General features: G+C 45.1%; 1 protein-coding gene across 1 annotated transcript in view; it reads right to left on the bottom strand.

Annotated features, from left to right (window-relative positions):
- The window catches only part of VWDE (von Willebrand factor D and EGF domains), a 207195-nt gene that overhangs the window by 88903 nt on the left and 90614 nt on the right, over positions 1–27678 (bottom strand). The window contains exons 11-16 of the mRNA XM_082259055.1: positions 21603–21811; positions 17341–18299; positions 12883–13019; positions 10996–11151; positions 8615–8719; positions 2528–2642 (exon numbers count right to left, since the gene is read on the bottom strand). Coding sequence (XP_082115181.1) covers positions 2528–2642; positions 8615–8719; positions 10996–11151; positions 12883–13019; positions 17341–18299; positions 21603–21811 — 1681 coding nt within the window. The remainder of the gene's footprint in view (positions 1–2527; positions 2643–8614; positions 8720–10995; positions 11152–12882; positions 13020–17340; positions 18300–21602; positions 21812–27678) is intronic.

Genomic DNA, 27678 nt, shown 5'->3' with positions numbered 1-27678 from the left:
GAAAACGATATTACACTATTTTCCTTTCTTATATCCTGAATGTGCTGAGTGCAAGGGGTGGAGAAAGAATCTTTCCTATATCTAGAACTATGGATTTTTACATCTCCCCCTGAATAAGTCATTCATGCAGAAACAGTGTAGGCGAAGGATGACTCCAGACTTCAGTCATTCTAAATTACTAAATGCAGAGGTTGTGCTGTTGCACCAATATGTAAGATATAATATAATGCATAGTTATGGTAATGTCTATATATTTGGTAATATCTATATATTATACTGCCATCTTTTGGTTATTTCAGTTGTTGCACTTGCCATTCTGTTTTTCTCTTTTGTGTTCCTTCCTGTCCCCTCCCATTTATCATGTATTTCCTGTTCCTGCTTTTTTATTCTTGTGGGGATAGAGATGACCACATCCGTTTAGGGCTAGGCCTTCATACAATCTGCTCGCATCCGGGAACATATTACCATGTTTTGACCTGCAGATACCATCCTTCAATCATCTGCCACATTTTTGGTCTGCTATACCTACTGCTTGCAATGAAACCTACGTGGATGAAAAGAAACTGTGTCTGGTGAGTTCAGCTATCTGATAATGATTGTCCGCGGTGATTGCATCTGCTTATACAGGCCAGGAATAGGTCTCAGCAAGGGATAAGTCACTATTACAACAATTGGAGTCAGAATATGCGCCGCTGTCACATGAATGACTCATTTGTAGGTAGACGTAAACATCAATAGTGTGTAATCAGCAGTGGTGGTGCAGTATGGCTGCAGCCTACAGTGATTCATAATGAGTAAATGGCCTGTGCTGCCGCTGATATCTGCATATTGTTAATGATTGCATGCCAGCTGAAAATTCACTGGGCAGAGGTGGCGACGCATAATGTTTATTTATGTAACTTTATTTAAACATTAACACAAGTGTCTGCATGTGTACAGCATAAAATATGGTCAAAATGTGACTGTGAACACAAATTTTTCTAGTTTAGATTTAGGCAGCTAAACATTATGGATCGGTGTAAATGGGCCCATAGCAAACAATACTGCTGCATTCAGATCTGTCTAAATTATGGAACTGAACACAGTTTTTTGTATGCACCTGTGCATGAGCCCATATACAGCGATCAGCCATAACATTCTGACCACTGACAGATAAAGCCTGGGTTTACACTGAATGCGGGTTTGAAATTGTGCCAGTTCAGCTGAACGATTTTAAGCTGGCATTTCAGTCTGACTTCTGGGGGCCATTTGAAAAATATCTGTGTGGGTTCCTGAACAGTTGTCTATTGAAATCACCCAAAGTAGTCAAAAGTAGTGCAGAAACTAAAGCCTCCGATTTGGCATGCAATTTGACACGTCCAATAGCATGTCAAATGAGCCCCATATGAATGGGGGAAAAGTGGATGACATTGATTATCTCCTTACAATGGCACCTGAAAGTGGATGTGATATAATAGGCAACAAGTGAACATCTTTTCCCTGAAGTCCATGTGTTGAAAGCAGAAAAAATGGACAAATGTTAGGATTTGAGTGACTTTGACAAGGGCCAAACTGTGATGGCTAGATGGCAATGACTGCATTGGTCAGGACTGACCAAAAGTGGTCCAAGGAAGGAAAACTGGCAACAGGGTCATGAGCAGCCAATTCTCATTGAGGCACATGGGAAGTGAAGGCTGGCCCACGTAGTCCGATCCAATAGAAGAGCTACTATAGCTTAAAGTGCTGAAAAGTGCTTGGTTCTGAAAGAAAGATGTCAGAACACACAGTGCATCGCAGTTTGTTGTGTATGGGAATGCATAGCCGCAGACTGGTCAGGGTACCCATGTTGACCTGTGTCCAGGGGCGGACTGACCATTCGGGGATTAGGGCACTGCCTGAGGGCCCAGGGTCAGTAGGGGGCCCCATGAGAGGCTACACACTACAGAAAGAAGCCAGGAACTTCCATGTAGGCTATGCTGTGGTAGATATTTAAATGCCCACTCTATGTGGCTGAGCTGCAATTTGTAGGTGGGGCTTTGTGTGGCTTGAGTGTGGACACAGGGGGCCCCCTGATCTCTGATTGCCCGGGGGCCCCATGAGTTGTCAGTCCACCCCTGCCTGTGTCCTCAGCCAAAAGCATCTTCAGTGGGCCAATGGAGCAATGGAAGAAGGTGTCTTCTAGGTGTTGACCTGGCCCCTGAATTCTCCAGTTCTCAATCCAATCCAGGTAGGATGTGCTAGAAAAACATATCCGATCCTTGGAGGCCCAACCTCATAACTTACATGTCTTAAAGGATCTGCTACGGACGGCTTGGTGCCAGATAGCACAGCATACGTTTAGAGGTCTAGTGGAGTCCATGCCTCAATGGGTCATGGTTGTTTTGGCTGCAAAGGGGGGGCCTACTCAATACTAGGTGGGTGGTCATAATGTTATGGCTGATTGGTGTATATATTTAATCTGTGCTAATTATAACCACTCATCCCTCCACAAAGCAACTGTGTGCCACCCCTGTCATTTTCTTCCATAGACAATATCTGGAGGGCTTACTTTCAGTGACTGACCACGTTAACTTGGAGACCCCAGGCTTGCAGAGTAGACAAGGGCTGGTGGGGTTGGTGTCACCTTCAGCGTAACAAAGTCCATCTATATTACAGGTCTTCTCCTGGAAAATAACAAGCATATGGTTCAGGAAACATGACTGGGCTAAAACTCATCTCACCAGTATTATCCATTCTGTCACAACGTTCTCTGTCTCCACCCGCTCTAGAGCTGCACTGCGTCCAGAATGATGATTTCATTGGCCGGTATAACTAAGTGTGAGAGAATCATCGTCTTGGGACTGATGTCACTCCTTTCAACATTGTGCACAGTACAACAAATGCTTGCTAAGGACATTGATTATGAATACCCCGAGGAAGTGAAGAGTGTAAGACGATTGCTGGTTGTTGCATTTATTTTCCTGAACCTTTACCAGATACTAGAATATTAAAGAGACCCTGTCAGTAACTTAAATATTGCATGTAAAAGCACAATTACTTTATTTATTTTTTTTGTAAATTCTTTTTTTTGTTTGCACATTCTTTGCACAATTACTTTAAATGCTTGCTTGCAGTATTTTCACTTCCGATACGTGATTTTTTTGACTTAAAATGTGCCACTGTACTTAGCATAAAATTTGACTGCTGCAGGAAGAGTAAATTTCCTAGCACAGCCCACTTCCTCTCCTTATACGTCATAGCCCTCAACTCTTCTAGGAGTGTTTAATTATTGTCTATGCTGGCCCAGCTCCTGTGCCCCTCCCCTCACCTCTCTACATAACCTTTTATGTAGCTGCCAAAGGAGGAGTGAAGAGGAGTACTATAGGTCAGTGGTCCTCAACTCCGGTCCTCGTGGCCCACTAACAGGCCAGATTTTAAGTATTACCTTGGGGAGATGCAGACTAGAATACTGCAATCACTGAGCAGCAAATGAGATCACCTGTTATGTAATTTAGTTATCTTGCAAACCTGGCCTAATAGTGGGCCCCGGGGACCGGAGTTGAGGACCACTGCTATAGGTCACTCAAGTGAAAGCTCTGAGTCTGCCGGGGCTGCTAACATCACATCCTCGATGGAATCTTGGGGCTTTTGTATAGCTACACTTTTAGATAAATAACATGCATAAAATGCATTGAATGCACATATAATCTTATTGGAAATTTTTTGTTGAAACATCTGGTCTGATGACAGGATCTCCTTAACCTGCTCCCATCCGCGCTACAGCCTATATACGGCTGATCACCAGTGCCCTGATTACTAAAGGTAAAAAAACACACACAGTGCCCACAGTGCCCGCCATCAGTGCCCCCCATCAATGCCCACAATCAGTGCCCATAGTGCTGCTAGTCAGTGCCCATCAGTGCCTGCTCATCTAGGCACTGATGAGTACTGACTGGCAGCACTATGGGCACTGAGTGTGGGCACTGATGGTGCTGCCCATCAGTGCTCATCAGTGCCGCCCATCAGTGCTCATCAGTGCCACCTGTCAGTGTCCATCAGTGCCATCTGCCAGTGCCCATCAGTGCCGCCCGTCAGTGCCGCCACTCAGTGCCCAGCAGTGCCACCTCTCATTGCCCAGCAGTGCCGCCTATCAGTACCCATCAGTGCCGCCTATCAGTGCCGCCTATCAGTGCTCATCAGTGCGGCATATTAGTACCTCCTCATCAGTGCCCATAAGTGCCACCTCATCAGTGCCCATAAGTGCCACCTCATCAGTGCCCATAAGTGCCACCTCATCAGTGCCCATCAGTGCAGCCTATCAGTGCCCATCAGTGCCGCCTCATCAGCGCACATCAGTGAAGGAGAAAAATTTATTTTCAAAATTTACTCGCAGAAAATAAGAAAAACTTTTTTTTTTTTCAAATTTTTCTGTCTTTATTCTTTTTTTTTGTAAAAAATAAAAAACCCAGAGATGATTAAATACCACCAAAAGAAAGCTCTATTTGTGTGAAAAAAAGTATAAAAATTTCATATGGGTACAGTGTAGCATGACCGCGCAATTGTCAGTCAAAGTGTGAGAGCGCTGAAAGCTGAAAATTGGCCTGGATGGGAAGGGGGTTTAAGTGCACAGTAGGCAAGTGGTTAATATACAGTGGGGAAAAATAATTATTTGATCCCCTGTAGATTTTGTAAGTTTGCCCACTTACAAAGAAATGAAGGGTCTATAGTTTTTATCATAGGTATATTTTAAATTATAGAGACACATTATCAACCAAAAATCCAGAAAAACACATGATACAAATGATATAAATTGAGTTGTAGTTCGGTGAGTAAAATAAGTACAGTATTTTATCCCCAAGCAATACATGACTTAGTACTTGGTGGAGAAACCCTTGTTGGCAAGCCCAGAGGTAAGAGGTTTCTTGTAGTTGGTGACCAGGTTTGAACACATCTCAGGAGTGATTTTAGTTCACTCTTCTTTACATATCTTCTCTAAATCCTTGAAGGTTTCTTGGCTGTCTCGCCGGCTAGGCCACGTTATGACCTTAATGTGCTTCTTCTGGAGCCACTTCTTTGTTTCCTTAGCAGTATGTTTTGGGTCATTGTCATGCTGAAAGACCCATCCATGACCCATCTTCAGTGTTCTGGCTGGGGGAAGAAGGTTCTCATCCAAGAGTTTACAAAATGTGACCCCTCAATGCCGCAAAGTCGGTCTGTACCTTTAGCAGAAAAACAGCTCCAAAGCATAATGTTTCCACCTCCGAGCTTGACTGTAAGGATGGTGTGCTTAGGGTCATAGACATAGTCAGCATTTTTCTTCCTCCAAACACAGCGAGTCCCCCTCCTCAAGAAGGCACATGTACAGTCATGCCAACGAACATCTAAATGATACAGAGAAGGATTGGGAGAAAGTGCTGTGGCCAGATAAGACCAAAATTGGGCATTAACTCGACTCCTTGTGTTTGGAGGTAGAAAAATGCTGACTATGACCCTAAGAACACCATCCCTACAGTCAAGCATGAAGGTGGAAACATTATGCTTTGGGGCTGTTTCTCTGCTAAAGGTACATACCGACTTTGCCGCATTGAGGGGCAAATGGACGGGGCCATTTATTGTAAAATCTATGATGAGAACCTTCTTCCATCAGGCAGAACACTGAAGATGGATCGTGTATTGTCCTTCCAGCAGGACAATGACCCAAAACATACCGCCAAGGGAACAAAGGAGTGGCTCCAGAAGAAACACTTTAAGGTCATGGAGTGGCCTAGTCGGTCTCCAGACCTTAATCCTATAGAAAATTTATGGAGGGAGCTAAAACTTCGAGTTGCCAAGAGACAGCCAAGAAACCTTAAAGAGGAAGTAAACCCTCCTCTACAACTTGTACCTATAGGTAAGCCTATGATAAGGCTTACCTATAGGTACTGTAAATATCTCCTAAACATGCACCATTTAGGAGATATTTACCTTACATGCAGCCAGTGACGTCACTGGCACATGCGCTCTGAAGGAATGGCCACTCGTGCCGTTCCTTCAGAGTCCCGTGCCGTGACTGTCGGCTCTCGCGCGCGTGCGCGGGAGTGACGTCACCGCGGCTCCGGCCAATCAGATGGCCGGATGCCGCGATCCCGGAAGACGGGCGACTGGACATGTTGCCCGTGATAGAGGTGAGTGAGCGGCATGCCGGGGGCTCGTTCTAAGGTAAGTATTGCATAATGAGCTAATATGCGATGCATACTAGCTCATTATGCCTTTCTCTTGCAGGGTGAAAAAAATAAATAAATAAAATATGCGAGTTTACAACATCTTTAAGGATTTAGAGAAGATCTGTGTGTTTTTTTCTGGATTTTTGGTTGATATTCTGTCTCTATCATTTAAAATAGAGCTATAATAAAACATATAGACCATTAATTTCTTTGTAAGTGGGCAAACTTACAAAATCTGCAGGGGATCAAAAAATTATTTTTCCCTCCGTAAATGTTAAAGTTTACAGTTAGCAAGTTAGGAAGGTTTTAGATGCAATAATGGGGAATTACCAAATTCCATCTTGAATTGCATGCGTAAAGGAATCATTTTATAGTGATGAACTGTTGATATTGTTTCATAAAAACAAATAATCCCCCTACTTATTTTTCTTGCAAATAGATGAAGGGTCATTGTTAGGATCGTATTAAACTTGACAGTGGGAGTTGGTATAAAGAGGCATGATTAAATAGAACCTAAGCTTCCCTGCTATATGCAGAACATATCCATTCCAGTCCTTGTAAGTTCCTTCTAAAGTACCCTGTAAATCACTGACAGTCATTGGTGAGTGCCCCCTTCTTTTTCTAATCTGTAGGGAGTGCCCCCCCCTTTCATTTCTAATTAGTACTGAGTGTCCCCTATCATTGCTAATCATTGGTGAGAACCCCTTTCCATAGTTATCAGTTATGAGAACCCTTTTTCATTGCTAAATAGTGGTGAGTACCCCTTTTTAATGTTAATGAGTGGTGAGTTTCCCTTTCATTTGCTAATCAGTTGTGAGTTCCCCCATATTCTTGCTAATTAGTGGTGAGTACCTCTTTTTATTGCTAACGAGTGTGGAGTACCCCCTTCCATTGCTAATGAATGGTGAGTGCCCCTTTCCATTGTTTTCAGTGGTGAGTACCCTTTGGTTAATGGTAAGTGCTCAGTAAAATAGGATATCGATGTTCAGTTGTTACTTTCCTGAAAGGGAAGAAGTTCCAAAGGTCCATTGCTACTTTCACCCAGCTCTGTATCTGTTGATTGAGGTTGGTAGTAGTATTATGCAGACACTGTTGGATAGCCAATCACTCTGCCAGGGGCTAAATGCATAGCTCAGTATTGCTAAGGCCAGAGAACTGGGCAACACCTACTGTAAGTCTGACTATCAGCCCAGGCTCCCTTGGGATTGTTGCAAGAAGTAACTAAAAATAGTTGGTTTTCCATGCCTTTATCTACACCAGTGGTCTCTAAACTGCAGTCCACTGGCCAGACGCAGCCCTTTAATTGTTTTTTTCTGGCCCTTGGGGCGCTGTTTTTCCCACTGATATGAGGCACTGATAGTAGGCACTCCTACTAACATCAACAGTGGAGTATATTTCCTCTCACTGATATAAATGATGGGCTGCTATTCCTCCTACTAACATCATTGATGGGCCACTATTCCTCCCATTGAGATCAAGTATGGGTCACTATTCCTCCCACAGACACCAATGATGGGACACTTTTCCTTCCAAGAGCACCAATAATGGGGCACTATTCCTTCCACTAGTACCAATGATGGGGCAATATTCCTCCCACTGATACCATTTGTGGGCACTATTCCTTCCACTAATACCAATGATGGGCACTATTCCTTCCACTAATACAAATGATGGGGCACATTTCTCCCACTGATACCAATGATGGGGCACTATTCCACCCAGTGACACCAATAATGGGGCACTATTGCTCCTACTGAAACCAATGATGGGCATTATTCCTTCCACTAATACCAATGACGGGGCACTACTCCTCCCACTAATACCAATATTGGGGCACTATTTTTCCCACTGACACCAATGATGAGGCACTCTTCCTCCCCCTGACACCAATGATGAGGCACTCTTCCTCCCACTGACACCAATGATGAGGCACTCTTCCTCCCACTGACACCAATGATGGGGCACTATTTCTCCCACTGATACCAATGATGGGGCACTATTCCTTCCACTAGTATCAATGATGGGCACTATTCCTTCCACTAATACCAATGATGGGGCACTATTCCCCCCACTGACACCAACAATGGGGCACTATTCCTCCTTCTACTGGCCACAGGCGCTATGTAATTTCTTTACTCCCACTGACCACCAAGCCTGAGACATTGTCTACTCCCACTGATGCTGGAGCATTTTCTACTCCCACTAATGCTGGGGCATTTTCTAATCCCACTGGCCAAAGTCTGGGCCTGCTAAAGTCTGAAGGTCAAAAAACTGGCGCATTGCTTAGAAAGTCTAAAGACCCCTGATGTACACCAAAGTCACTGACAATTGTGCTATGCTTTGTAATGGATTGTTTCTTTTTATACATTCAATGGGGCACATATACTGTATAACATTCCCCCAGTCAGTTCATTAATGGGGGAGTAGGGGGCAAAATAAATAGTGTAATATACCTTTAGCTTACACAGTCCATCAGACACAGGATCGCAGGTCTGGCAAGCTCCGTCATACAAAGTCATTGATTTAAAGTTACTGAAGACCTCGCCATCGTTGGAGACCTGCACATAGAGGTGTGGAATGTAAATTGCTTCTCAATAACACATAATATTACAGTGCAATTGCACAGAGTGGAGTTTTACTTCAAACAGCCAAGAACGTAATAATAGCTGCAAGCTGCATTTCCATCAATTTAGATTTAAAGTACTTTGTGATGGCAGAGCCGATGAGGTAAAAAAAAAGAATTAAAGTTAATCTAAAGCCAAAACTTTTTTTTAGTTTTGGATAAAATGTAGAAGGATTAGAAGCCCTGTAAAGATTTTTATTGCTGTCTGTGTTCCCCACAGGGAAGATTCACTCTCTTTATTTCTCCTGGAAACCATTGTCAATGGGACAGAAACTGATGGGAAAGTCAGCCTAGCATAGCAAACCTTTCTTAGTTCTAACAAAAGATTCAAGAGCCTCTTGCTATTGTATGAAATTGCAAAGTCCCAAACTCCAATCTCTTTTGCAAATCATTCACGTCACCACTAATAATTTGAATAAATCATATAAAAAAAATGTAAGTCGCCAACTAAACACTCTAATACAACAAACGTACAAAGTTAGAACATATAAAGCTCTTGATGTTCTTCACTTTTCACTCTTCATATCCAAATTTCAATATCTAACCCTCCATTTTCATATTCCCTATTGGTCCTTCAACAGGATGGCCAATCTCAATGTCCAATAGCAAACTGCAGGAGAAGGTGTGGGAAAAAAAAGGGCCAGTGCTCAACTTTTTTAAAAAAAAAGTTGAAAGTTGTCTTTAAAGGGGTATTGTGGTTTAGAGCTCTGAGGCACTCAAGAAATTATGTGAAGGTATTTGCCAGTTCTAGATGGTTCCTGTCCTTTATGTATTCTTCCAGTTTAGGTAGTGCAATCAGCCTGAAGCGTTCACCATCTGCTGGCTCTTATTCAGCACTGCAGCTCAGTTTTCAGCAGTGCACACACGTACCCTGATCAAGAAAGCTCAATTAGACTGTTGAACATTTAGCCTGAGTCTGAAAGACAGGTTAGTCTGCTTGCTCATGCCTTGAATTAGAGGTCTGTTTGTCTCTAAATCCTGTATGACTGTCCATGATGTATATTATTCTTGTGCATAGTTTGGACTACATTTGCAGCTTGTTAGTGCTTATCCTAATCATTGACCAATTTTTCCTGCTATTGTCAGCCACTGATCTGTCTCCCTGTCTGGAACCTGAACTCTGTTTAGGCTGTAACCCCTGGGGACACAGTGGGTCTACCAAACTTTATGACAGGTAGGTTTGAAGTGTCACTAAAGTTCTGTTGTCACAAGCTGTGAGCAGGCAGGCTCTTTATTGCAATAGAGACATGCAAGTTGTCTTCTGCAATAAAACATACCTACCTACCTTCATGCTTGCAGAGTATACCAAAATGCACATGCACAGCTCATCTTACATCAGTCCTTGTGTGTCGGGATGACTGACTCCTGCTTGTGAACAGCAGTGATGTCATCCTGCACCAGCCAAAAAAAGACAGCTGATCAACTCCCATCAACCACACATGGCCCACCCTCTTCTGCATAAAGTCTCCTTGGAATTGTTGGAGATACAACAGCTTTCAGCTTAGCAGAATAACAGCAGTTCACAAATAGGACACTAGATGTCGCCATAGCTCAGTGATATGCTATGCATTTTCTATGATATGTTGTAATATCCTGTACACTGTACTGAACTTGTTGGTTATCTCTTCCTGTTCTGTTGTTCTTATTACAATGAGGTGACATCTTTGATTTCTGTGTTATGTTCCAATAAAGAAGCCAGTTCCTGTTTACTCCACAATGTCTGATCTGAATGGACTCCGCTGCACCCAGTGATCACACTCTGCAACAGGAATGTCCCTCATCCCTTCTTGTTAAGCTCCCTGCCCTTTTTTCCCATTTGCCCCTTCCATTCCTCATCTATTCTCCCTCTCCCCCCTTTTCCCCTCCCTTTCTTCTCACTTTCCCACTCCCTCTTTCATCACTCCCTCCCCCGCCCACCTTACCATCTGCACCTTATGGACCTGTTCCCTAATTACTGCCTTCTTTTCTCTTCTTAATACCCTAACCTCCTTGTGCTAGATGTCTGGGCCTAAACCTTTTCCTTGTTTTTACCATATCAGGACTCCATATGGTCCACTAATCTACATTAACATTTTGTTATTTAATAATACATAATGCTGGATCCTTAATTCTCTAACCTTAATTCTTCAACCAGATGTCAATCAACGCTCACACTGTTTGTAAACTGTTATTAATACAAATTTCTCCCAAGATTATGAACAAATTCAATACCTTGACTCTCCACCTTGCAATTGGTTTGTCATCCACTGGTTCCATTCCATCTGCTTGGTCTGCATCTACAGGAATCTGGCAGTCAATGGCTCTGGAATTCCTGAAAGTAGCGTCCATGAGCACTGGCTCAAGAAGGATCCATTTGCCACCACTATACTGGGAGTATGGGAAGAATGCACAAGTGTAAAAAATGGTTTAGTCACACATTAACTTCAAGTGGACCTAGACTACGACAAACAGCCTTTTAAACAGCAGGAGACAAGCCAGTTGTAAAATGACAGACCACTAACAGTAGATATTCTGCAGCTGATCTTTTGCCTAAGCATGCTTTGAAATCTATTCTACAGCATTACGTGCCTGGAAGGAGGCCAGGGGGAGGGCTGGGCCAGGGGGCAGGGGGGCGATTGCCCCCTTTCCGCTCTGATGCCCTATATAAAGGCTGCACTGCTTCTACCACAGACATGCCTAAAGGATTCCTGGTGAAGAGCTGAAAGGAGGCCAGGGGAGGACTGGGCCAGGGGGCAGGGGGGCAATTGCCCCCTTGCCGCTCTGATGCCCTATATAAAGGCTGCACTGCTTCTACCACAGACATGCCTAAAGGATTCCTGGTGAAGAGCTGAAAGGAGGCCAGGGGAGGACTGGGCCAGGGGGCAGGGGGGCAATTGCCCCCTTGCCGCTCTGATGCCCCATAAAAGGGCTGCACCGCTTCTGCCAAAGACATGCCTAAAGGATTCCTGGTGAAGAGAAATAGAAAGTCCCTGCCGCTGACCTACTGAGTGCGGGTTGAAGACAAGGACAAAGCGCAAGCCTCCTCCCACCAGCATGGATGGTGTAAACTGTGTCTGAGCAGAGGCTGGTTCCATGCACCACTGGAGAATCTTCTGCCCCAGCCAGTCCCACCTGAGCTGTCCCAGTTCCCTCCAACCTCCCCCTACTGGCCAGGTCGGGAACTCGGATTCAAGTAGAGAGTATCTGGAGCAGGGCTTCAGCTTATAATGGGGGTCAGGAGGAGGATTGGAAGAGTAGGAGGGGCCAAGTTGCTGCACCATGGGCCTCTGGTTTGTACTTGCCCCCTGGACCGAAAGTTGCCAGTCAGCCCCTGAAGGAGGCCACCATATAAGTGGAGTTGCAAGCTATCACTGCGATGCTCCTTCTGTTCCTAGGCCCCACCCTATGATAATACTATGAATACAATCCAGTAGTAAAAAGCAGGAGTGGGTGGGATCTGCCTCTGTTAATGTAAAACACCTAATAGGCATCAATAAACCTAAGAGAAGAGAGTGTGACTAGGCAGTGGCACCATGCAAGAGTTTTCCAATGCTTCTAAAAAGGATTTATTTGCTAAAGGTACATTTTGTTACTGTGCTAATGAATCCATGCTTCAAACAGCCAAACTTTAGATTTTAGGTGTAGCTCCACTTAAGAAATTCTAAATGTGTCTGATAGCGTGAGAAGTGTTAAAGTTGTGACTACTGGGTGATAATACTGTTCTGAATTTACAGATTTGGTTCCTCTGCTCCATCTCCTGGTCCTTGGCTTACAACGTAAGGCACATCATTAAACATGTGATATCCACCTTGAACTTCCCTGCTCTGATGTACCTACTGATGTACCTTCTATTCCCACCCATCCCCATGCACCTGGTGTCATTAATTACAGTACTTTTTATGAGGCAACCAAATATAAAGTCAAAATTTGAATAACTACACTGACTGAATGGAGATTATTTCATGATATTTGAAGGCATACATAGGTAAACTAAAGGGCTATTTGATATATTTACTTGAAGTTGATATCTTAAACGTCAAATAGAAAGCCCTTAACAAAAATGATACTCAACAAACACAACATGTGCCACCAAACAGTGACCTCACGGAAGCTACATACCTGTTGCTTAGTAAATTCACATTTAAGGCTGTCCAATTCTTTGAATCCCGTCCCAAAGACTCGTACAGAGGTGCAGTCGTATCTCCGAACATCACAGAGCCCAGAGTTTTCAAGCTCGGAAATTTCAGGACCCTGGTCTTTACAAAGTAAAAGAAGACAACATATTACTGTAATTGAACTACATCACCACCCTGAATGTCTATATTGTCCATTTGAATGGGTGGACTTGGGCTACAATGATGCTTTTTAACCAGAACCTTTAGTTTGGGTACCAGTAGACACCCATAAACTCCAGGCAAACTACACAGTTATAAAATACAGCATGTACAGAATTTGGTTAATGATGTGGGTGAGTGACCAAACTTTACAGCACCACATCCCTTGATAATGAAAACTTAAAATCAGCTTATTGGGACTTTAGAGGTGCCTAATATAAACAACTTTGAAAAGATGTATATTCCAGACATGTTTCGCTCAATTGGAGCGTCTTCAGGGAAAAAGATAACCGCTAATATTCTGAAAACTATATCAAAAAGAAAAAAATACAAATGAGCGCAATTTTTTTTATTATATATACTTTTCAGAATATTAGCAGTTGTCTTTTGCCCTGAAGAAGTCCCAATTGGGTGAAACATGTTGGAATATATATATCTTTACACTGCTGTGGCAATAGGAACACATGAGATTATGTCATTAGTGTGTATGATTTTATTATGGAATGTTTTTAAACTGTGATTCAATAATATGTGAATTTTATGTTTATGAAGTCTATCATTATCTATACTGAGCACCTCTAAAGTTCCAATAAGCTGTTTTTAAGTTTTTATGTACACAATTTGTTTTGCATGTGAAATGTATTTTTATTTTGTGCAGTTTCTACTGAAATTTATGGAGCCATTTCAGATTGGACAGACAAGTTGGCGAAGCTGCTAAAGTTAAGTAAAAAACAGCCTAGTCATCTCCCTACTCCTAGTCTGTGAAGGGACACTGAAGGAGCAGGGGTAGTCTTTTTAGGCCATCACTTTCCTAAATATTTAAATGCAGCACTACAAGGGCATTTGCACTTATAGTTTTTCTCTTAGTTCATCTGCAAAGTCCCACAAACACCTGTTGATCCTGCAAGTAAAGTAGTCCATCTCAGCCAGTTTCCTGTGATGGTGTGCCAACGATGCTGTGCTGCTTGTAAATTAAGAGGAGAGTTGCCACTCATCTGATGGCTGTGCCTACTGGCATTACAGTGGGATAAAAAAATGTTGCAAGGGACCTACTATTTGCATTGCCACTGCTGTTTCACTCATGTAGCTTGTAATTAAAGCAGAGTTCCACCCAAAAGTGGAACTTCCGCTCTTTTGTTTCCTCCCCCCCCTCCAGTGCCACATTTGGCACCTTTAGGGGGGAGGGGGGGACAGGTACTTGTTTCTGACAGGTACCCTTCCCCACTTCCGGGATACGGCGCTGCGGCGCCGTCCCTTGGAAGTTCGGCCCCTCCTCCCTCCTCTGCCGCAGGGCCAATAGGATTGTGCAACGAGCTTTGCGCATGCACAGCTGGGACCCGCCCGTGAAGTCGCAAGGCCGGGTTCCCTTACCGCCAATGGACACGGCAGCACCCGACAGCATGGCTACAGTGCCGACATCGCTGGACTCCAGGACAGGTAAGTGCCCTAATATTAAAAGTCAGCAGCTACAGTATGTGTAGCTGCTGACTTTTAATTTTTGGAGGAGGGGGTGGAGGGGAAGGCAGAACTCCGCTTTAAGAACCTGTCCACACCTAGTTCTGCCACTGCTTTCTGGATTGACAGCACGGGCTCTGTTGCTGAAATCCTCTAACCGTGAGCTGCAGTGTCTGGAAGGGGGAATGTTTGAGACACAAATGACTGAGGATTTTGCTCAGTCAAGAAAGGCAAAAGGCATATTTTGTTGACTTTATCGTTTGGTGTTAAACTGGCAGGAAAGAAGCAGCTGCAGTCTCACTATGCTGTTGCTGGTCTGCTTGTGTATCCACAGCAGACCTCTACACAGATGCAGCCAACGTTGTCGCTGCCTCCCTTCACTAGAGGGCACCTCTGAAACATGGAGTAGAAGAGAGACTCTGATGAAAAATCATGGTGGATTGTGGAAAATATAGTTTGCAGGAGAGACTGAGCTATACCACATTTGACTGGAAAACTACAACCTCCAAGCCAGAGGCAATAAAGGGAGGGACCGGAGTGATTTTCTGAGGTGGAAGGAGGAAGAAAGCTCCTTTTGTGGGAAGACCAGCACTATACAGACCATAACCTACCCATGTGAAGTGAGAGCAGTGAGCGTGACATCTTTATTTGGAGGCAAGGGAAGCAGAGGGGATGCTATCCTTCAGCCTTGGATCATGACCTGGACTGTGTGGAGGCTGATGTGCAGTAAAGAGCCTCAGGCTGATCAAACCACCAGAGACAAAGAGAGAAGCCCTTTGTGCCTGGTGCTGGGACAGACAGCCTCTGCTTGTACAGGACTGGTGAGTGGCTGCTGGCCACTTATACACTGCAACCTAAATGGGACAGACTTTCCTGCTAGGAACATTTGACGTTTGCATGCACCAACTCCTAAAGAGACACTGCCTAGAGTGCTCCAGCGCAAGGTTTTGGGTCCCAACGAGCTGGCCAGCAGAAGGTTTAGTACATGTGGACTACTGACTACTGAGTGCTGCGGTGGAAACCACCTATAGGTTCTCTCCACCCCCTTAGCTAAGCCACCCTGTGCAGGTTAAAGAAAGAGGTGTACTATGTGTAAACTTTTGGCAGCTTGCCATTCATCTCAGTTACTCACTATGATATTTCTGTTTGCTAATGTTTGATTGTTAACTGCTGTGTTATAATCTGTGATTATGAACCCATTTCATTATTGCCACATCTTCATGATATATATACACACCCCAGTATAATTTCTCCTTGCTCACAGCAGTTGCGGTATGCTTGACTAAAACTTAACCAGGTCATTTTCTGGTGTATATGTGTTGCTGTGTTTGGGGATATTTATACGCACAGATGTCTGCATCCATCTTCTCAGCCCAACCAAATGTGTCAGAGAATACAGAGTTGTTCAGAGTCATGGGCACAAGAACAGAGGACTGAGGACCAGAGGACCTGACAAATCAAGGGGCTCCTTCGGGGGTAAGGGCTATGTTTATAAGACTTGTTCATCACATAGTAACTGGATCTGGTACTTGTTTAGATTGCCATACAGGAGCCTTTCGTTGTAATTTAGGATGGCTCCATAAAAAGTTACAATTAGAGAGAGAGAGTCAAACAGATTCTGCTGTTCCCTCTCAAAAGAAGACTCCACTCCCTTGGTATGGTTTTCTGCAAGATTTTGGAGTGTATCTGTGGGAATTTGTGCCCACCCAGCCAAAAGAGCATATGTGAGGACCTGGCTGGAAATGACATTCTAATTCATCTCAAAGGTGTTCATTAGGGTGAGGTCAGGGCTCTGTGCAAGTTGCCCAAGTTTATTCACACCAAACTGGTCAGAGATGTCTTTATGGAGCTGTCTTTGTACATAGGGGTTCTTGGGCAACTGAAAGAAAACAACAACAGGAGTAGGGGGCACCAACCTTGTGCATTACCACTAAAAAAGTTTATTAAAATCCAAATAGGTAGCATACATTATATTTACAAACATAAGATGTATACATGCATGTAGGAATTGGGAACAAATCGCCTCCAGACCACTTCTATACTGCTGGATGGCGTGATGACGTCCACAATGACCTGGCTTATGAGTTTCGAAGGAGACGATTATGTCGATTTTGGCTCTGAGAAAGAGGGTTTTCCCTTGAAACGTGTAAGCCAGGTCATTGTGGACGCCATCACGCCATCCAGCAGTAAGTGCCCATTCACACTACCGCGACTTGTCAGGCGACTGGTCAGCCTGACAAGTCGCGGTCCATGCAGTGCTATGGGAACCGTTCTAATAGAAGCGACTCAAGTCGCTCCGACTTAGAAAATAGTTCCTGTACTACTTTGGGGCGACATCGGAGCGACTTGCATTGACATTCATTATATGAAGTACGTGCAAGTCGCGCCGAAGTCGCGGGGCACGCGACTTCACAGGTCGCCCCCCCAAGTCGTGCCGCGGTAGTGTGAACCGGCACTAAAGAAGTGGTCTGGAGGCGATCCCTACATGCATGTATACATCTTAAGTTTGTGGGTATAATGTATGCTACCCATTAGGATTTTAATAAACGTTTTTGGTGGTAATGCACAAGGTTGGTGCGCCATTCTCCTGTTGTTGTCTTTCAGTGTTTTTCGGATACCCTTGGTCCTGAGGGTGCAGCAAGACCACCTATTTTTGTGCTCCGAAGACCATTTAGGACATTTACCTTCTCACATACCACTTGAGCGCAGGAGAGATACTGTTTTGGGAATATCAATGTTCTTGGGCAGCTACTGGAAGGTTTTATCTACAAACAAAGCACCAACTTACCAGTCAAAATGCTGCAGTCATATGAACTATAACCACCGAAGCAGGCACAGCCCCATTCCATACACTGCCCATTGCCACTGCACATGTTAGGACATTTCAGGGCTAGAATGATGGGGTCAATGGGAATCTGAGAGTGTTTTGCTTTATCATGTCCGAGTTCCAACAGTTTCCTTTCACACTCGTTCTCCAGTAGGGCCTCCCCTGCTTCCACCCAGCCAAGATCATCTTTCAGCATAATATCCATGATGCACATATCAACCACATCCCTGAGTCTCTTCTCTAAAAACCCAACACACAGTCTCCCAATGCTCGCATTAAAGACTGCCTCTTGGCAAACTGCCGAAGCGTATGAATGAGTCAGTCCTGACGGAGTTGGCCAAGAAGGATGAAATTGGCGATGTGAGTCACTGGTGTGATCCTCAGGGAAGAAGTAGCTGAATCCTTCCAAGTCAGTTTGGCTTAGGCTTTGATATGGAAATGTTTGCAGATACTCATAGTAATTCTGACGTTTAGTCCGATTCCTAACATTTCCTTTATGATCCCGTCGGGTTTCTTGGTTCTTGTTGCTTCCATGGGTTTGAGATGATCGTCTGGAAATCACATTTCTTTTCAACTCATTCTTAAGTTCTTTTGTATCACTAGGATCATTGTGAAGGTCCTCCTCACTAGGTGATGTGTCATGCTGTATTGAAACATCGGGCAATGAACGCTTGCTTAGGTCTCGTCCTGGATCAGTGTAGGTGTACTCATTGGTAACATCAAGTGCAGGTATTATGGAGGGAAACCTCACGTTCTCCATGCCGCTGCAGAGAGAAGCATCTTGCGAATTGCTGAAAAGCATGTTCATAGATGAATGCAGCAGGTTTGTTTCTGCCATGCAGCTGCAATAGTTCGTTTTTTTGGTGATTGGTGGTGTGAACTCTGGTATTTTGTCAAAGAAACTTTCTCCAGCAGCAATTCTGATGGAAAATATAACAAAAAAATGATTAAATGGTAAAATCCAAACTATAGGTAAATGCACCAATGGAATACATACTCATATTAGTTGTTTGACCAGCCAAAGGATTGTATTTTTGTGCTGCACTAGCTATTTTTTAACCACTTCAGCTCTGGAAGATTTTACTCCCTTTATGACCTGGCCATTTTTTGCTATTCTGCACTGCGATACTTTAACCTCTTCTGGACCGAGCCCATTTCTGACACATGTTGTTTACAAGTTAAAATCTGTATTTTTAGCTAGAAAATTACTTAGAACCCTCAAAAAGTATATATATACATATATATATATATATATATATATATATATATATATACACAGTAAACCCCCCTCCATTGCGGGAGTTACGTTCCCGCACCCAGCCGCGAAAAGTGAAATTCCGCGAAATAGAAAAACCCTATTAAAATACATTGTAGGCATGTTTTTTTTACTGTCACTGTACGTGTAAATATATATTTAGCAAAGACTCTGGAGAATAAAATGGCAGTCGTTGCAATATTTTTTGTCTCGCAGTATTTGTGCAGCGGTCTTTCAAACGCCTTTTTTTTTTTTTAAATAAATTTTACTGCATTTAAAAAAAAAATAAACAGTAGAGTTATGCCTCGTACACACGCAACGATTATTGGCCGACCGATCGTCCAACTTTTGTCCAGAGTTGTGTTTTGTTGGTTGGAATGTGCCTAGACTGCACACAAATTTTCTCGGCCAACAAAAATCTACTTCAGAAGTGATGTCATGTGCTGGTTTACTTTCCGTGTGTTCTTTCTTCTCTGAGCATGCCCAGTCTTGCTCATCAGATTTTTGTCTGCAGAAATCTGTACTGACTGACGGAAAATCGGCCGTTGTGTTGACGGCCAACAAAAATTTTATAGCCTGCACACCAGATTTTATTCGGCCGAAAAGTCGGAGTCGGTTGTCGAAAGCATCATACTAACAAGCCGAAAATCGGCCGATCGAACGTTGGCCGAAAATTCCCGGCCAATAATCGATGCGTGTGTACGAGGCATTAGCCCATTTTTTTGTATATTCTGAAAGATGATGTCACGCCGAGTAAATAGATACCTAATATGTTACAGTTTAAAGATGCACACACCCCGTGGAATGGCGACAAACTATGGTCAATAAAAATCTCCATTGGCGGCGCTTTAACATTTTTTAACACTTACCAGTTTAAAGTACAGAGTAGCTCTTTTTTTAGAGTTATTTCTCTCGCTCTGGCGATCGCGGCAATACCTCACAGGTGTGGTTTGAACAGCGTTTTTATTTGTGGGAGGGACTTCCATATGCATTTTCTTTCGTGCGCGAGCTCGCGGCGACAGGGACACTTTGAAATGTTTTTTTCCTATTTATTTTAATACATTTTTTAATTTTAGTACAGTTTTTAAAAAAATAAATAAAAATCTGATCACTTTTATTGCTGTCACAAGCAATATAAACATCCTTTGTGACAGCAATATGCAGTGACAGGTACTCTTTATGGAGGGATCGGGGGTCTAAAAGACCCCAGACCCCTCCTCTGCACTTCAATGTATTCAAAAGGCCACTCGGATGCTCTGTAAAAAGGCTGCACTGATTTTGCCACAGACATACCTAAAGGATTCCTGATGAAGAGAACTAAAAAGTCCCCACTGCTGACCTACTGAGTGCGGGATGAAGACAGGGACAGAGCGCAGCCCTCCCCCCGGCATAGATGGTGTAAACTGTGTCTGAGCAGAGGCCGGTTCCATGCCCCACTGGAGCCCTGACCGAGCTGTCTCATCTCCCCCAACTGCCCCCTGCTGACCAGGTCTGGAACCCAGATTCGGCCGGTGAGTAGAGAGTACCTGGAGCAGGGCTTCAGCCTGGAATGGGGGTTAGGAGGTTAGGAGGTGGCCGGGAATAGGGATAGTGGGAGGGGGGCCGAATCACTGCACCATGGGCCTCTGGTTTGTACTTGCCCCCTGGGCTGAAAGTTGCCAGTCAGCCCCTTATTGGCCAGGACTTTCTTACATGCTCCCACTGTGCACAATCACAGTGAGAGCTGGGCAGGGGTGTGCATGCACACGCCCTAAACACAGAAGTAGGCAGCGACGTATGGGTATGTCGCTTTGCCTATAGCCGCTGCCAGGGCTGGCCCAAGACATTATGCTGCCTGGGTCCAAGAATAACATGCTGCCCCCCCCCCCCCCAAAAAATAAAAATCACGCCCAACAAAAGGCCCCCAGATTAATTATTTAATATAAATATAACCTTTAGAAAATATTATGTATACTGTTATCTTCTTCCATAACTCACCACCAGAATAGTCCACCAAACACCCAATGTCTGTCCTCAGTTCTCCTGTACCTTCTGTGCCTGTGTGCCCATCGCCCTAGAAGATCCAGCCTGCTCTGCGTTAGATGGAGTGCACTGATATCTGAGGTCGTTGCGCACACCCCAATCACATGAGGGATGTTCCCCAGAGGAGACCCTCTGCCTCCTCATACTCATCAGTTTGCACTACGGTCAGCAGTATGAGATGGGGAAATGCCAACCGTAACACTCTTGGGAGTCAATTTGCTGCCTCTCACTAAGTGCTGCCTGGGTCCAATGGACCCAGTGGGACCCATGGTAGGGCTAGCCCTGGCCGCTGCTCGTCCACAGTACAGTGCAGGCGGGCGATCGCTAAGTGGATAGTGTTAATAAAATTTCAGTTTATAACTTTGGGAACAGTACTCAGAATGTATTCCGTGTTCCCCTGATCCATGGTTAAGTGGGGTACACACTATGAGAAAATCTGAAGAAAAATCCCGTACAAGGCACGATCTATTGTCATACAGTGTGTACGCAACTTTTGGCATCCGTTTCATACTTGTCAAACTAAAATTTCTGAAGGGACAAGCCCCAATATTTTTCTCGTACGTGCACAGAACTACCGACTTTCTTTTAATGTGTACTGTTTGCATACGAGAAAAATCAGATACGAAACGCTGTGCATGATCAGGAACAATAAACAATAAAAAAAAAAGCCTTTATCGTTAGAGAATTTTCCAACAATTAGTACCATCATCGGTTTCGACCTGCCATCGAGGAAAACCAGACAATGGTTTGTCTGATTTTCTTATAGTGAGCAATCGGAGCACAGAGCACTGGAGTCAGAGCTTGGGAAGTTCATTCTTAGAGAAAAGCCATTGTAAAGGATTTGCATGTGAAGTTCAATTAAAAATCATAACATGGTTATAAAGGACTATACAGAATGTGAGAATGGAATTGAACAGGTTGTAATCCAAGTGCATATTTCTCTTACTTCCAATGGTTGATGAAGTACAAGTGGCTGTGTGATGTCTCCTCCAGCTGGGCTCCTTTAGTGTCATGGAAATCATTATTAGGGTTTCCATCAAACGTCCCGCAAAGTCCCAGCGTCTTCTTAAAGTCCGAGCTCGGAGCTCTGAGCGTTAAACTCATCCCCCATTCACTAACATCGGCTCGGACGAAAGCTCCTGAGGAGAAGGAGATCTAGAGGAAATTTAGAAAGTGAACCAAAGATTATGATGGCGGCTACAAGAACAATATAGTCTTCATGGGCATGGTTCATACTGCAACACATACACTATATTGTCAAAAGTATTGGGACATCTGCCTTTACACGCACATGAACTTTGATGGCATCCCAGTCTTAGTCCATAGGGTTCAATATTGTGTTGGCCCACCCTTTGCAGCTATAACAGCTTCAACTCTTCTGGGGTCAAGGTCAGGACTCTGTGCAGGCCAGTCAAGTTCCTCCACCCCAAATTCGCTCATCCATGTCTTTATAGACCTTGCTGTGTGCACTGGTCCCAATCATTTGGTGGAGGGGGGATTATGGTGTGGGGTTGTTTTCAGGGGTTGGGCTTGGCTCGTTTCAGTGAAGGGAACTCTTAAGGCGTCAGCATACCAAGTCATTTTGAACAATTTCATGCTCCCAACTTTGTGGGAACAGTTTGGGGACGGCCCCTTCCTGTTCCAACATGACTGCACACCAATGCACAAAGCAAGGTCCATAGAGATATGGGGTTTGGGGGTGGAGGAACTTGACTGGCCTGCATAGAGTCCTGACCTCAACCTGATAGAAAACCTTTGGGATTAATTAGAGCAGAGACTGAGAGCCAGGCCTTCTCACCCAAAATCAGTGCCTGACCTCACAAATGCCATTCTGGAAGAATGGTTAAGCATTCCGAAAGACACACTCCTAAACCTTGTGGACAGCCTGCCCAGAAGAGTTGAAGCTGTTATAGCTGCAAAGGGTGTAAAGAGTAAGTAAAGACAGTACACAGGTTTTTGACAATTCCTTTATTAAAAAAATACAAAAAACAATGTCCCCCAGATGTTCCAGATTCTGATAAGCCCCCCTCCCGCAGACCCCCACACCCACCACCTAGGGTTGTGGGGAAGAGGCCCTTGTCCTAATCAACATGGGGATAAGGTGCTTTGGGGTGGGGGAGCAGAGCCCCCCCATGTCTAGAGCATGTGGGTCCCCCCCCTTTCCTAACCTGCTGGATTTGGGGGGGGGGGGGAACACTGACAGCTGATGAGTCATTGGTTGTTAAGGATGGGGCGGCCGGTATCCCGGCTCGCTCCTTTACAACCAGCTATTCTTCACACAGTATTCGAATCGGTTGATCACTTTTCGACCTATTCCAATTTCGACTGTTTTGAATATTTGGAATTTGTTAGAAAAAAAAAAAATTTTCATTTTTGCACAAGTCACACTCATCCAAAGTCGCATCAAAGTAGCATCAAAGTCCTGTGAAGTCACACGGCAAAGTTGCAATGGAAAGTGTGAATGGAGCCTAAAAGAGTTTCGATGTTGTCCTTTTCTGAGCTTTGGAGATGAGGACAGAATAGCTGATTTAAGTGGTTGTAAACCTCAGACATGAAATATGAACAAAGAATATCCCTCTATAGTGTGTGCTTGTCTCTATCCAGTGCCATAAGTGCCATTTCTGTCTGCTGTTTCATTCCTCTGCTGTCTCCATGAGTTGCATTTTGAAAAGTTTTCCTGACACCAAGAGAAAAAAAGGTGACGGGAGAGGGACCTCCAGCTGATTGACAGCCTCAGCTCTGTTCCTGTGTGCTGTGTGAAGTGAGGTGTATCTGTTCCCTCCAATCATCTCTCAGAGCTCTCCTTACTGAGCTCTGCAGAGTTTTCTGTAAGCTCAGGCAAGCATTAAAGATGATAGACTTTGAATTGATGTAGAGAAGAGAAGACTGCAGATAAACATGTACAACTCATGCAGGAGGATTTGTTTCATCTCAATGTATTGTCTGAGGCCAGTTACTTCACTGGGTATATGAAAGGGTTATAGGTGTGCATTAGAGTGTGCACCTCAAAGCTCCGACACATTTGCGCGTGTTACATATTTACCGGCCCCTTCCCCTCTCTCCATCCTGAAACAATGGGAGGAGAGGGGAGCAAGTGTGACCCCTTCATCAGAAAGAAGAGAAACAGGAACAGGAGAACAGGAGAGGTGGAGTGGGTGGCATATATTGGTACCAATCCCCTGTATATTCCTTCTGTGGCAGCTGAATGTTGGTGAGAAGGAGAGGAGGAGAAGCCTACTTTGAGCTGCTGCAGGAGGAAAATACAGATCGGTTCCACTAAATTCCACTCCCATTACCCCTCCTGTCCAGGTTCTGAGGGTCGGCATTAAGGATTGCGGTTTTCTGTCACCTGCCCGCGATCGACGGGTAGATCGCAATTGACGGGTTGCCAACCCCAAGATTAGGGTGTGCCCAGGCACACCGGGCACATCCCTTGCGCACGTCTATAGCAGGGCCATATTAATGAATGGGCACGCCTGGGCACTGCCCAAGGGCCCCAGGTGCATAGTGGTGCCATGATTAGGGCCAGGAAAAGGGGGCAGGGGCTGTGTTGGGGGTGCACTGGAGATTTGGTTACTAGTGCCGCTCTTCTTTGACAGGAGTAACTGCAATGTCACGCCTGTCAGAAGGAGCAGCAGCTGGCTTCTGCTGGAGAGAGGATTCAGCTTTCTCCTCCCTCCTGCAGGGGGTGGAAGAGAGCAGGCACTGAGACTGAGAACTCACCTCAGTCTCAGCGTGGGAGAGGAAGAAGGAGCTGCCTTTATAGCAGGTAGGGACAGCATTTGTGATCTGCGAGTACAAGGAGTACAGGGGGGACGACGATACACAACTCTGATGTATGGGGACAGGGTGAGGGGAAACCTGAAGTATGGGGGTACTGTGATGGGGACAAATTATATATGGGGACACTGACGGGGGAACCTGAAGTATGGGGGCACTGTGATGGGGACAAATGATATACAGTATGGGGACACTGTGACGGGGTGAGCCTGAAGTATGGGGGCACTGTGATGGGGACAAATGATATATGGGGACACTGACGGGGGGGGGGGGGAACCTGAAGTATGGGGACACTGTGATGGGGACAAATGATATATAAGGACACTGTTATGGGGACACTGACGGGGGGAACCTGAAGTATGGGGGCTCTGTGATGGGGACAAATGATATATGGGACACTGTTATGGGGACACTGTGACGGGGAGAACCTGAAGTATGGGGGCACTGTGATGGGGACAAATGATATATAAGGGCACTGTTATGGGGACACTGTGACGGGGGGAACCTGAAGTATGGGGGCACTGTGATGGGGACAAATGATATACAGTATGGGGACACTATGGCGGGGGAACCTGAAGTATGGGGGCACTGTGATGGGGGGAACCTGAAGTATGAGGGCACTGTGATGGGGACAAATGATATATGGGGACACTGTTATGGGGACACTGTGATGGGGGGAACCTGAAGTATTGGGGCACTGTGATGGGGACAAATGATTTATGGGGACACTGTTATGGGGACGCTGTGACTGGGGGAACCTGAAGTATGGGGACATTGTGACGGGGGGAACCTGAAGTATGGGGGCACTGTGATGGAGACAAATGATATATGGGGACACTGTTATGGGGACACTGTGACGGGGGGAACCTGAAGTATGGGGGCACTGTGATGGGGACAAATGATATATGGGGACACTGTTATGGGGACACTGTGACGGGGGGAACCTGAAGTATGGGGGCACTGTGTCACTGTGATGGAGACAAATGACATATGGGGACACTGTTATGGGGACACTGTGACGGGGGGAACCTGAAGTATGGGGGCACTGTGATGGGGACAAATGATATACGGGGACACTGTTATGGGGACACTGTGACGGGAAGAACCTGAAGTATAGGGGCACTGTGATGGGGACACCCAATGCAGGCTGGTAGGGGCTCTTGTGCCCAGGGGCCTGTGATGCTGTTAGGATGGCACTGACCTAGAGAAAGGGTTTACAATCACTTTAAGCTGCCCATGGACGGATCGAAATTCGGCTGGTTCAGCAGGAACATTCAACCGAAAGAAAATTGCATAATGTATGGCCAGCCTTATACACACTGGTCAGTAGAATCCTTTCTGTCCTCTTCTTCTACACAGAATACAAATCCTGGAATTTCTCGGAGGCTTTACCATGCAGAGTTACAGTTTACAGATTGCTGGTAATTTGCACCGTTACTAATCCACTAATTATCCCTGACCGCCTATCAGACACTCCGCGCAGTGCGACCAGATGTAACATTTCATTATGATCTGTCAATGCCTCTGGAATGGGAACTGTATATATGTGTCCCCTCTCTGTTATAAACTTGCAGCGGTATTAAAATATTGGCAGCGAATAATACACAATGAGTCGATTCAGTCCAAAAACGGATTTTGTGATATAGCAAAAGGAAAACTGAAAGCGACAATTGTCTGCTCCTCCTCTGTGCGCCACATCCTTTGCTATCGCAATCTTTGGCAACCAACACACCGTAACTCATGTATGAACCTCAGATTCCTGGCAGACAGGTTCTGCATAAAGACATGAGGATGGGATTTATAGTAAATGTGCGTTTTCGCACGTACGCGTTCATAGGGCCGGGACAAGGGGTGGGCAGGAGGGGGCAGCTGCCCTGGGCACTGTGGTATCATGTGAGGTGTGGGGGAACCACAAGGAGGTTGAGGGAATAGCATTTGTGTTAGGAGGGGGAATTTGGGAGGTGGCAGGACATAGGAATTGTTCTAGGAGGAGGTGTTCTAGAAGTGGTTATTTGAGGGGATTTGTGCTGGGGGGGGGAGATTTTGAGGGGTTTGTGCAAGAAAAGGTAATTTGGTGCGGGGGGAATAGATTTGTGCTAGGAGGGGAATTTTTTTTTGTGGTGGGGGGGGATTCATGCTAGCAGAGATGATTGGGGGTATTTGTGCTAAGAGGGGACATTTGGGGGGATTCATGCCAGGATGGGGGAATCGGGGATTTGGAGAGGCGCAGGAGGATTTGTGCTCAGAGTGGAAAATTGAGGGGTAGAGGATTTATACTAGGAGGGGGGAATTTTTTTTCAGGGAGGGTGGATTTGTGCTGGGGCCATATGGGAAAAGGGAGGATTTAAGCTGGGGGGGGGGGGGGTTGGAGGTGGGGGTAGAGGGAGATTTGTGTTGTGAAAGGAATTTCATCAGGGGGCGGATTTGTACTGGGAGGAGTGAAAATGTATGCTTAGGGGTAAGCTTATTAGATTCGTCTTTTTTTTTTTTTGTGGGGGGGGGGGGGGGGATTTTCTTCTGAGAAATAATGCTCATACATCTTTGGTGGGGCACAATTTGGCATGTTCACCCTGGGCTCTGGATGACCTTGTCTCAGCGCTGCGCGTAAAAAAAATTCAAAAATTCTTTTAGCTTTTCTTGGGGTGTGGCGCACGTATTTATGCATAAAATACTGGCCAGCAACACAGATTTTTGTATTGTATTAATTTTTTTTATTGATCTATACTCATATTTTCGTAGGAGTATGGCAGCAGAGTGGCTTTATCTAGTACGTAATCCAGCACTTCCAGGTAGGGGGCGCATGTGCGCGCAGCTGTGCTTGTGCTTGTGATTAGTTAGGCTGTGCTTGTGATTAGTCACAGCGCAAGCTGATCAGTGGGTGCTGCCCAATGACTGACAGCCGGCATCTGCTGGTCGGCGAAGAGGATGACAGGATAGAGCTCTGTGAAGGTAAACAATGCAGAGCTCTGTCCTGTCAGTGGGGATGTGCCAGTTTTTGTTTCCCTGCAAAGCAGGGAATAACAACCAGCACATCCCTTAACCACTTGCCAACCACCCGCCGCAGATATACTGCAGCAGGCTGGCTCCAGGGGGCATGCACACAAGCGGCCGGAGGTGCGCTTGCGCCCCCATTAGCCAGCGTGGAAGCTGATTCACGGGGCCAGCGGCCGCAATTGCCGCCGGGCACCTGAGATCACTCCCCGTGGAGAGAGAACGGCGGTCTGCTGTATTAAACCCAGCAG

Source organism: Pelophylax lessonae, assembly GCF_965119305.1.
Source record: "Pelophylax lessonae genome assembly, chromosome: 5".
NCBI lineage: Eukaryota > Metazoa > Chordata > Amphibia > Anura > Ranidae > Pelophylax > Pelophylax lessonae.
The sequence above is the reverse complement of the archived record's forward strand: the minus strand, read 5'-3'. Positions and strand labels throughout refer to the sequence as shown.